At 36.3% G+C, this 12,928-nt stretch overlaps 1 protein-coding gene across 2 annotated transcripts in view; it reads right to left on the reverse strand.

Moving 5' to 3' along the window:
* LOC123526469 (caspase-9-like) overlaps window positions 1-12,928 on the reverse strand; it is a 28,729-nt gene that overhangs the window by 4,294 nt on the left and 11,507 nt on the right. For both annotated transcript variants that reach the window (XM_053522992.1, XM_053522993.1), the window contains exons 3-10: window positions 10,329-10,463; window positions 8,641-8,950; window positions 7,681-7,847; window positions 6,863-7,033; window positions 5,250-5,378; window positions 3,952-4,042; window positions 1,705-1,929; window positions 636-745 (exon numbers count right to left, since the gene is read on the reverse strand). In XM_053522992.1, the coding sequence (XP_053378967.1) occupies window positions 636-745; window positions 1,705-1,929; window positions 3,952-4,042; window positions 5,250-5,378; window positions 6,863-7,033; window positions 7,681-7,847; window positions 8,641-8,950; window positions 10,329-10,463 (1,338 nt within the window). The remainder of the gene's footprint in view (window positions 1-635; window positions 746-1,704; window positions 1,930-3,951; window positions 4,043-5,249; window positions 5,379-6,862; window positions 7,034-7,680; window positions 7,848-8,640; window positions 8,951-10,328; window positions 10,464-12,928) is intronic.

Genomic DNA, 12,928 nt, shown 5'->3' on the forward strand with positions numbered 1-12,928 from the left:
TTTTTTCAATGATAGCCTAAATATATTCCAAACTCCTGCACTAAAACATAATATTATTATTGGCCTGATTATAATCATTGTCAATAGATTGAAATGATGTAAAATTTAAAAATTTTTGCAAAGAATTTATTTTTGCTATATTCACAAACTAAAATAAATACTAGCAAAATGCTGTTTTTGTAATAAAAAGTGCTTTACTAGTATATTGTACAAGTTGGCCATACACCAGGAATATTTATAAGTTATTAGCTTTGTTTTTAGAAATATGCACAAGTTCTGCAGCTGAAATATTGCAAGACCTTTAGGGAGAAATATTATTCTGCAAAATAACGAGAGCATATTGCTCAATGAAAACCTAATTATAATTTTACTACATACATGTACATATCGACACATACCGGTACTAATAATAGATACATATATTTTGACTATATTCAACTGACAAACGAGATGTGAATCTCAAGTGTCAGTATGGAAAAATACTGATGTTTCCAGTCCCACTGTAACTTCACTGAGAATAAAATGAGTATGTATTAATAATAATATACTCTGCCTCCTCAAGTTATCAGAATTAACTTTCAGCCTTGCAAAATATATTTCTGACTATAGTAGTGATTATATATATAAAGTCTTACCTTGACAAGCATACTCAGGACATCTGTTTTATGTGCATACTCCTGGAAGACTTTTACAAATCCTTGTATGAAAAAACTTCCGTCATTTAGATGTCGCCAGCTCACATGACCTACAAGTAAACGCATAGATAAATAGTTTACATTTAACATCGACAATAATTTATTTATGCCTACTTTATCCCTTATCATGCTGGACACAATTGAGCCTGCCTTTGCGACCATTGTAGATCATGATCTGCCTGCACATACGTGCAGTCTGATCATGATCTGCACTGTTTGCCATTCAGTCAGTATGTTTTTGGTAAGCACCCCTTTTAACAGTTAATGGTACTGTCCAAATTGAAAGATGGACAACTTCATTATAGAAATTTAGTAGGGTAAGGGTTATACACAGACTCATAGAGTGGCATTAATTTCTTATAATCTAATATGTAAAGTAGTAAATTATTACATCTGATTTTACTTATTTTTTTGGGTTTGCCTTACCAGTGTTCCTACATTCTATACTCATTATACTGAGCAACAGTACTGATAAAAAGTGGTAGGGGCATGTAATCCAAACTAAATACTTCATTAAAGAGGAAAACTTATGAAACTCAATATGCGTCTATTTTTTTTTACTGTAACAGTGGTATGCATCCTGATGAAAATCAGAATTTAATTTTTTTTTTATAAAATACCACATCATCAGCAGTATTTAAAGGCTGATACCATATTATCAGCAGTATTTAGGCTTATACCACATTACCAGCAGTATTTACGCTGATACCACATTATCAGCAGTATTTTGGCTTATACCACGTTATCAGCAGTATTTAGGCTGATACCATGTTATCAGCAGTATTCAGGCTGATACCACGTTATCAGCAGTATTTAGGCTGATGTTTGTCACTTAAAGTGTAGTTAATTTTCTCATGTTTTATAGTACATACAAATTGTTTCATTTCCCCCTGATATGGCAGTCCTTGACTTCATGTACCGGTATACCGTGTCAAATCGACAACAAACCATGCTACTAAATAATGTACAACTATTTATTATTTAAGACAGGTTTCTGTCAAAGTCTCACCTGGTATGGTGGAAAAAGCAACTAAGAAATCTTTCATGTTTGGAATACGGCTGCCAACACTCCTTGGTTCTGGTGGCATTTTCTGAACATCATAGGTAATACTGCTGGTCTCATAGTGCCCCTCAAAATTACAGCCCAGTGGTTGTGGTGGCACATTACTAACGTCATGGCTAGTACTGGCTGTGTCAATGTCTCTGTGTGATAAACTCCCTCTGTCCTCCGCATCTGTTAGTAAATGAAACATTGTAAAATATGTGTAACCTGAGAAAACCGTATACGGAAAACTGGAATTCTACCAAAACTGAACAAGCATAGATCTGAAGATATAGTTACGTCTTTATTCAAACATCCCAACTCTTATAAAATCGGTCACCTGAGAATTTTGAAATGCAATACTGGTCTTGAAATAATAACTGGATCTTAACTGTTTTATAAACTATTAAGATGAAACAAATATACAATAATTCACAGTGGACTGAAAAATAGCTAAAGGTTTCCTGCAGATTATATCGCCTAAGATACTGCACATTGTATTATTTTGTTATTTTTACTTGATGGTTATCCATGTTTTAACTTGAATGAGTAATGTTTTTTTTTCTTTTTTCAGTAAGGGTATATATGCCAGAATAGTTTAGGTTTGAATCATTTTGTGACCTTGACCTTGACCTGAGAGACCCGGATCATAAGTGTGACACATCTTCTCAATATGCTTAACATTTGTGTCAAATTATTTTCAAATCTCTTGATAAATGGCAGAGTTGAGGACCAGACAAGAAACACACCATGATTACCTTTGACTTGTAAGTGTAACCTTGACCTTGCAGCTAGGGGTCTGGGTCTTAGGCATGACACCTCACCTCATTACAGTGAACATTTATGTAAAGTAATTTTAAAATCCCTTCATCGATGATAGAGTTATGGACAGGACAAGAAACAGACCGTGTTAACATTTGACTTCTACATGTGACCTTGACTTTAGAGCTAGAGTCTGGGTCTTGCGCATGACATGTTCTCTCATTATGGGAAACATTTATGCCAAGTTATTTAAAACTTCCTTGATGAATGACAGAGTTATGGACCAGACAAGAAACAAACCCTGTTAACCATTGACCTCTAAGTGTGACCTTGATCTTGGGACTAGAGGTCTGGGTCTTGCACATGACACATCGCCTCACTATAGATTTATGCCAAGTAACTAATTTGAAAACCCTTTGATGGATGGCAGAGTTACAGTCAAGAAGAGAATTTACACAGACGCACACATGCATGGACGGACTGACAGACAGTGCCAAGAAAGATATTAAAGATACTAATACGAAATATTCTTTTAATCATGCTTGGCACATTTATTTCAGAAAATGATGGGGAATGCTCAACATATATCCAGTTTGGTATAGCCTTTGAGTGACCTTCAATTTGATCACAATGACCTCGTAAACCACTGCCAATCTTACACATGGTCATATCACAATCTGCCAACAGGCTAACAAATCTCAGTTCAATCTATAAACTGAAATTAAATTCATTCATCATACACAGATTTTTCTTATCATAGATAAAGTAGTAACAGTAACCTTGACCTTTATGATACTGTTCTTCTGCGTAATCTAAACCTAGGTAATAGAAATTTCCTTTGATTCTCTTTATTCCAACAAGAACTCATGACAAGTAGAAACTGTATCTTTCTTTCATAATTTTAGTCACAGTGAGTTTGACCCAAAAAGCCCCAAACTTTTGTTTTGCAATAATAATACTAGTTCACTACTTACTGGCAAAATTTCATTTCTGAATCAATATATTAATCTATAACTTGAAGTTACAAAGTGAATAAGATGAGACTGAGGTCAACTACTTGCTATCTGACCAACAACATTTTCCATCCTAATAACCTGGGCCCATACTGACCAACATTTTAGGTCTAAAATTTTATTCTTACACTTTAAATCTTTAACAATTCAAATTGCCTTAATTATTAATAAACCTACCATGGTATATTGCTGCAACTTTGTATGGCTTTTTATAGACTTTATGCCATATGCATGCCTGGTTTCATCACAATCTACACAAGATTTACAAATACAAGGCAAAAAGTAATACAAAATGTCTTAGCATTTCAAAGTCAAAGTCTGAGTTTTTGATTTGAACTTTTCATGAACACTGTCCCAGAGTTTCAGTTTTGAAAAAGTTGGCAAAAAAGTTTTAAATTCAGTATTTCCAATAATGATAATATTTAATTTACAGACTTACCTCCCCTGCAAGCATTGATAATGAAGAACTTTGGTTTATGGTGTAAAGCAGGACATTTCTCAGCAGTAAATGGTAAAAATGCCTCATTCACCTGAAATTCATGTTAACAATTGAACCTTTAGCCAGCTAAATTTCTAAAATTGATCCATCATTCAATTTGGGCAATTACCATTTATCATTTGAAGGGGTGTTCAATGAAAATCATCGGTCTGAACAGTGAACAGTGCAGAGCATGATCAGCCAGTACGGATGAGCAGGCTAATCTTGGTGTGCATTGGTCACAAAAACAGAATCACTTGCCAACAGCAGGCTAAAGGTTACTGATACCTTATCATAATTAAGAACGGTCAATAGGACATAAAACTGCAATAGAATGAAAATGCTTAGTTCTTGACCTACATGACTGACATTATTTTTTTTTTTTGATTTAACGTCGCACCGACACATGATAGGTCATATGGCGACTTTCCAGCTTTAATGGTGGAGGAAGACCCCAGATGCCCCTCTGTGCATTATTTCATCACAGCGGTAGAACCACCGACCTTCCGTAAGCCAGTTGGATGGCTTCCTCACATGAAGAATTCAACGCCCCAAGTGGGGCTCGAACCCACATCGATAAGGGGCAAGTGATTTGAAGTCAACGACCTTAACCACTCGGCCACGGAGGCCCTCTAAAATCATATGATATTTAAATCTATTTTCTCATTTAATACTTATTAATCATAACTGAAGACAAGCAGATTGCTTCTTGGGTATTACAGCACTACAAGAGCTGAAAAGAAAACAGCCATATTAAATAAAGAAAGAGTTACAATTGTTTGCTATTCAGTCCTTAACTAGTGCCTTAGAAATGAATTGTGGAGATTGCTCTCAATTTCCATTCTTGAGGGATTTCAAACCCATGTTCTCCAGTTTTCTGTTTAACTATACTCCATAATAACTGCTTTCTAACTATTCCATAATAACTGCTAACAATAATTACTTAGCCAGATCTTACTGAATTTCATCAAGTGGTTCTGGAGAAGAAGTCATTTGAAGCAAAAATTTTGCTGTAACTTAGGGGCCCTACAACTTTCCCCTTTAGGGTAAAAGCCATTATTTCTAAAACTTTGAACCCCTAACAATCATGGATGCTTCTATTCGGATTTCATTGAAATCAACCAAGTATTTAACCTTGCAGTTTAAGCAAAGCAATTGTTTTGAAGGAAATACTGATATGCAGATGGATGGATAGAAAATGGATGCCACATGCTCCTTACAGCTTCTCCCAGTCATATGGACTCGAATATACAACTTACATTGAAATAATTTGCATCCACTCCATACAAATAATCCTCGGAACCGTGCGTCAACAGGGCAACAGCTAAACAGTCTACTTGACTTAATTCCTGATGACGAGATAAAATGTTTAAAGTTTCTTTAATTTCCTGAAAATAAAATGTTATTTTTTTTATCAATATACTAATGAATGTTTTCTATCTCAGCATACAGTTAAAGAATAAATATAACTTTAGATATTTTCTACAACAGATAACATTAGATTTTCCAAACTATTACCTCCCTTCAAACTATAGGCAGTCATTGACATATATGACAAGAGAATTAATTCATGTTATGAAAATATAAAGCTAAAAATAAATTGGTAGCTTTTGGTACAGTTTTTGCATTAAATTTTATGACATTTGTCAAAAAAACAAAAACAACAACTTGAAACTATTTGAAGATTTTCTATTTGCAGCAATTTTGTATAAAAGGATATAATATTGAAACAGTACACTGCCTATTACATTCACAAACCCCATGCCAGCAAGGTTTCAAGATCTGCACAGAGAAGTCATAAAACAAGAGCTGTCACAGGAGACAGGACACAGCACACTTGACTATTTTGATGCTTGGTGAGAAACTTGGCAAATCTGAGGAAGCTGGAGCTGTCACTAGAGAGACTCATGATAATGTGGAATAAAAACTTCAAGTTTGAATCAAATCCATTTAGTATTACAGTAATTGAGATATAGTGAAAATGCATTAAAATTAACCTAAAAGTCTTAGAATAAGCGGGGCATAATTCATGAAATATTAGTACCAGTGTTATGGACCTTGTGCCATATGATGTGGATGATAAGGTGGAACAACTACTTTAAGTTTGAATCAAATCTATTTAGTAATGACTGTGGTATGGTGAAAGTTCATCAAAACTTTAACCTGAAATTCTCACTAAAAAGTGGGGGTGTAATTCATAAAATATTGGTGCAAGAGTTATGGCCCATGTGTCATATGATGTGAGGGATTATGTTGATTTTTTGTTTGTTTGCTTTGGGTTTAACGCCATTTTTTAACAGTATTTCAGTCATGTAACGGCGGGCAGTTAACCTAACCAGTGTTCCTGGATTCTGTACCAGTACAAACCTGTTCTTTGTAAGTAACTGCCAACTTCCCCACATGAATTATCAGAGGTGGAAGACGAATGATTTCAGACACAATGTCTTTTATCAAATTGTCACGGAGAACATACGCCCCGCCTGAGGATCGAACTCGCGACCCCGCGATCCGTAGATCAACACTCTCCCTACTGAGCTAAGCGGGCGGGCTAGGATTATGTTGAAGAACTTTTTCAAGTTTGAATCAAATCCATTCAGTAATAACTGAGATAAAGTGGTCATATCCCACAAACTATGGACCCCAAATTTACACATGGAGACAGATCTCCTGGTGAAATCAATAAGTGTAATAATAAGAGCTTATGGGTTTGCACTGAGGTGAATGTATAATAAGTGCGTGTCTCTTTTACACTTCTCGCTGTGCTAAAATCAAAACTTGAAGAAAAAAAAAAGGAAAACTATTACTGATTCATGAAATAAAACTCTTTCTAAACATTTTACATAAATCTGGAAGCATGCACACCAGCACTCACATGTGCACGAAGATTATGTCTCACATCTACTCCAAAGCCTAGGGACATGAAAAGAGTCTTCAATTTGTCACAATCTACATCTGTACCATCGCGGGTAGTAAGGACTCCTTGGAAATCCCGATTGTTTATTATTAGTAACAGCCCTCGTGGATCTGTATTCATCTTGTACTCCTAAAACGATATTTACATTTCAATAAAAATCTTTCTTTGATGTCTCATGTCTCCACAAATCATATTTCATACTGGAGCATACTATAATGTACACAAAAGCTATTTAACCTTTACCCTGCTAAATTTCTAGAATGGATTCGTCCATTATTCCATTTGGGCAACACCATTTATTATTCGAAGGGGTGTTCAATGAAAATTTACTAACTGAATAGCAAACAGTGCAGACCTATCTTAGTCTGCACTATTTGCAAAGGCAGAATCACTTGCCGCCAGCAGGCTAAAGGTTAATAGAACAATTTTATCGACGGAAAAGAAATAAAGCATTTACAATAACTTAAACCTAGGCTAAATAAGGAGCTCAGGGAGTCGATCATGTGTATTTGATCCTCACCAAAAAAATGAAAGAAAAAAATGAATATTTCTTGATAATTTATGTTAAGACATAGCATCCACCAACTTTCTCCTTAATTCAATGCAGGGAAGTTGTTTTTCACAAGTCTTGTGGAAAACTTGTTTCTTTAATGAAGATATACAGCATGCTTATATTAACTAACCATCAAATAATAGGCCTGCTGATGAACCATCAAAGAACAGTAATAATGCTGAAAAAAATATTGCTAAATCAAAAACAAAGAAAATGTCAAAACCTCTTTAAAATTTCCTGTGTAACCAGCAGGTCCCATTGAAGTTACTTGGGATGAAAACTGTCCAATTGGCAGACTTGGTTGTGGTGCAGAACATGTTCCTTGAGCTGTAGAACCAGGCACACTTGATTCATTCCCTTGAACACTTGACTGTTCACTCATCAAAGCATCTGTGAAAGCATTTTCAGAGCTAAAAGTACTGAAGTCTCAAAAATAAATATTACCATCAAACCTGTAAATAAAAACCATGTTAATTGGATGTGCAAACAAGTGATCTTTATTTGAAGGTTGCCTTTATTCATGGGTTGAAAAATGCTGAAAATTTCTGAATTGGGCAAGAAATTAGTAGTCTTTTGAGCCAGCTGGTCAATGCTGACAGATATCTGTTAGCAAAGGTTTGACTTTAATACATGCCTTTAAACAAAAATGTTCATTGTGCTTCTGGGTTGGAAATTTTCTTTGCTGTATCTCTCAGGAAGGGCCTGCCAATTTCAATATTAACCCTTAGCCTGCTGCAGGCGAATTTAACAGCCTTTGCAAACAGCTTGGAACCAGATCAGACGCCGATTAAATCGGCGTCTGATCAGGTTCCAAGCTGTTTGCTACTCTGACAATATTTCTTCCAATTTTGGAGCAAATTGAATGAACTTTACAATTTTAGCAGACGACATTTCCAGCAGACAATTTATCTAGCATGCTAAAGGTTAATTTCACGGAAGACTAAATCATAATCAGAAGTTTCTGGGCTTCAAGAAAAACTTTAACATGAAGTAATATTTACTTGCCTCATGCATAAAGGCAAATGTACGGCACAGAAGCATCAACTAAATGTTAAGATAACGTCTGTGCTACATGTACACAAAAAATTTGACATAAATTTCCATGATGATGTTTTTGTAGGGAAACTAGTGAAATTCTAGAAATATCTAATGATACTGGCCGATAAAATTAGATTTTGCAAACCTCCTTCATTGTCCTCTTGCATTTCTTCTTCTCTTCTGTCAACTTCATTTATCCCTTGTGAAACTGTGACAGAGCTTGACAACTGACCAAGAGATGACCCCTGTGTCTCCATAATTGCACTTGATGTTTGAGAAGGCCCCTGCGTCTCCATGACAGAATTCAACATTTGACCTCCCTGTGTCTCCATTTCACCTTGAGATGCTCCTTGTGTTTCCTGGGTCAAATAGATGTTATTTGACATTGGCACTGTCCCTCCTCTTGAGTTGTTCAAATTATTCTGTGCTGTATTGTTTTTCATTGACAAATATTCCTGTAAAGCAAGCAAAATGTCAGTAGAGAGGTACAATGAAAATACAGCTTATAAATATAAATGAGCCGCACAATGAGAAACCAACATAGTGCGTTTGTGACCAGCATGGATCCAGGCCAACCTGCACATCTGTGCAGTCCGGTAATGATCCATACTGTTCGCATTCAAAGCCTAATGCAATTAGAGAAACTGTTAGTGAACTGCATGGATCCTGACCAGACTGCACAGATGCGAATAATGGTCTGGATCCATGCTGGTTGCAAAGCTACTATGTTGGTTTTCTCATAGTGCAACTCAAATAAGAAACAAGACTCTTGCCCAGCAATAGATGTCCCTACTGGGAGGGATCTGGCATCTGTGCTATCACAGGAACTAAAATTTGTAAAAGTTAACACTTAGTCTGCTAAATTTCTAAAAGTGACTGGTCCATCATTCAATATGGGCAGTACTACTTATTATTTGAAGGGGTGTTTATTGAAAATTTCCTGACTGAATAGCGAACCGTGCAGACTAGATCAGCCTGCACACCCATGCAGGCTAATCTTGGTCTGCACTGATCGCAAAGGCAGAATCCCTTGTTTGCCAAGTTTAAAGTCACATCAACACAATCAGGGTTTTCCCTAGCCCCCAAAAAGGTGGTAAATTTACCACTTTTCGAGGTCAATGTCCCCCTTTTCTTAGCAAAGGGTGGGGCATGAGTTTTCCCCAAAAAACAATTTTCCAATTTAATTAAAAGTTAATTTCAATCAATTTAAACTATTAAAAGCCCAAAAGAGTATCAAAGTATTCAAGCAAATCCAAACATGTCCCCCAAAATAGTCTCTTTTTTCCAGAAAAATAAATCTGGGGGGACATGATGTCCCTCAAATAAATTTCCTAGGGAAAACCCTGGACACAATGCATAGATCTGATTTTTCTGATAAGGAATGTCCCCCTAGGATATTGTTGCTATGTCTCACGAGCTTTCTGCAAAATAGTGGATACTTTCCTTTGCAAAGAATCTAAATGCTTTACATATTATTGCAAAATAATCAAAACATTTATACTTAATGTTACATTAGATATTTATACTTAGTGTTACATTTATGTATCAAGAAAAATGTTGCTATAAAGCTGTCCAATATCAATGCATCTGTAGCTACCTATTATATTGTAGGTTAAGGCAAGATTTATGAGGCGTAAGAAAACAAATATGCAGGCTGTTTAAAATACCAACCATTTTAATACTGTTAACCTAATATTGCCATATACAGATCATGAATGTGATTCTTTCTTCTCAGGTTTTAGACGTTTAGATATGGCAAATAGCACATATTTTAAATGAAATTTGGTGAAATTTATGTCCATATGACTTTTTTCTATACATTACAAAACTTACTTCTAAAACGTAACTGGCTACATAATCATGCTCTGTTTCCCTTAAGCACTGGATAAACTGGTCAAACGCATCTGGTCCTCTCCGCTGAAGATAATCTAGGAATGTTCGGACCTTCTCTGGCCGTGACTCCTTTGCCTGAAAACATAATATAAACAATATTAAGGTAAATCTCTGATGTACTTTTATTGTTGCTGGTAACAATTTAGTAAGACCATTTCATAAATAACAAGGCAGTCTGAAAGACAGCTAAATCCCCCGCCACTGCTATGGATAGTGAAAGGGTAAAACCTTTGATTTTAGCTGTGACCTTGACCTTGAACTGACATGGCTGACTCATGAATTCTGCACAACGTCTTGATGAGGTGATCATTTGACCAAAGTTTCATGAAAATCCTTCAAGGGGTTTAGGAGATACAGAGCTGAAACCTTTGACCTTCAGTTGTGACCTTGACCTTGAGTTGACATGGCTGACTCATGAGTTCTTGATGAGGTGATCATTTGACAAAAGTTTGATGAAAATCCTTCAAGGGGTTCAGGAGATACAGAGTGGACACCAAATGGAAGGCTCAAACCTTCGACCCTTAGTTGTGACCTTGACCTTGAGCTGGCATGGTTGACTCATAATTTCTGCACATCATCTTGATGAGGTAATCATTTGACCCAGGTTTTATAAAATTCCTTCAAGGGTTTAGGAGATATAGAGTGGACACGAAATGGAAGGTTCAAACCTTTGACCTTCAGTTGTGACCTTGACCTTGAGCTGACATGGCTGACTCATAAGTTCTGCATATCACCTTGATGAGGTGATCGTTTGACCCAAGTTTGATGAAAATCCTTCAAGGGGTTTAGGAGATATAGAGCGGACACAAAATGGAAGGTTCAAACCTTTGACCCTAAGTTGTGACCTTGACCTTGAGCCGGCATGACTGACTCATGGGTTCTGCACATCGTCTTGATGAGGTGATCATTTGACCAAAGTTTTATAAAATTCCTTCAAGGGGTTTAAGAGATATAGAGCGGACACAAAATGGAAGGCTCAAACCTTTGACCTTGAGTTGTGACCTTGACCTTGAGCCGGCATGGCTGACTCATGGGTTCTGCACATCGTCTTGATGAGGTGATCATTTGACCCAAGTTTTATAAAATTCCTTCAAGGGGTTTAGGAGATATAGAGCGGATACAAAATGGCAGGCTCAAACCTTTGACCTTGAGTTGTGACCTTGACCTTGAACCGACAAGGCTGACTCATGGGTTCTGCACATCGTCTTGATGAGGTGATCATTTGACCCAAGTTTCATGAAAATCCTTCAAGGGGTTTAGGAGATATGGACCGGACACGAATTTGTTACGGACGGAAGGACGGATGGAAGGACGGACGCAGACCATTCCTATAATCCCTCCGCCACGGCGGGGGATTAAAAAAGAGTAAAGAATAGTTCTTGTTTAATTTAACCCTTACCCTGCTAAATTTCTATAATGAGCTTGTCCATCTTTCAATTTGAACAGTACCTTTTACTGTTAAAAGAGGTGCTTACCAAAAAGACACTGACTGAATGGCGAACAGTGCAGATCATTACCTACACTGGTCGCAAAGGCAGACTTAAAAATGTCAAGCTTGATAAGGGATAGTCATTTATAAATTAACCTGTATTTAATCTACTAAATTTGTAAACAAGAGGGCCAAGATGGCCCTAGGTCGCTCACCTAAGAAACACACCATAACAGTGTAAAACATGTTTGACCTAGTGATTTCATGGAAACAAATATTCTGACCAATTTTCATTAAGATTGGACCAAAAAATTGGTGTCTTGCGATAAAACAAGCATTTTCTTAGATATGACCTAGTTTTTGACCCTAGATGACCCATGTTCAAACTCGACCTAGATTTTATCAAGGCAATCATTCTGACCAAAATTCATGAAGATCAATTGAAAAATACAGCCTCTATCACATACACAAGTTTTTTCTTTGATTTGACCAAGTGACCTAGTTTTTGACCTCAGATGACCCATATTCAAATTCGACCTAGATTTCATTAAGGCAATCATCCTGACCAAATTTCATAAAATCAATTGAAAAAAAAAACAGTCTCTATCGCATACACAAGATTTTTCTTTAATTTGACCTAGTGACCTAGTTTTTGATCTCAGATAACCCATATTCAAACTCGACCTAGATTTCATCAAGGCAATCACTCTGACCAAATTTCATGAAGATCAATTGAAAACTACATCCTCTATTGCATACAATGTTTTTCTTCGATTTGACCTAGTGACCTAGTTTTTTACCCCAGATGACCCATTTTCGAACTCGGCCTAGATTTTATCAAGGTAATCATTCTGGCTAAATTTCATGAAGATCAGTTGAAAAATACAGCCTCTATCGCATACACAAGGTTTTTCCTTGATTTGACCTAGTGACCTAGTTTTTGAACCCAGATGACCCATTTTCGAACTGGGCCTAGATTTCATCAAGGTAATCATTCTGACCAAAATTCATGAAGATCAATTGAAAAATACCGCCTCTATGGCATACACAAGGTTTTTCTTTGATTTGACCTAGTGACCTAGTTTTTGACCCGAGATGACCCATTTTCAAA

This window comes from Mercenaria mercenaria, chromosome 14, assembly GCF_021730395.1.
Source record: "Mercenaria mercenaria strain notata chromosome 14, MADL_Memer_1, whole genome shotgun sequence".
NCBI classification, from domain to species: domain Eukaryota; kingdom Metazoa; phylum Mollusca; class Bivalvia; order Venerida; family Veneridae; genus Mercenaria; species Mercenaria mercenaria.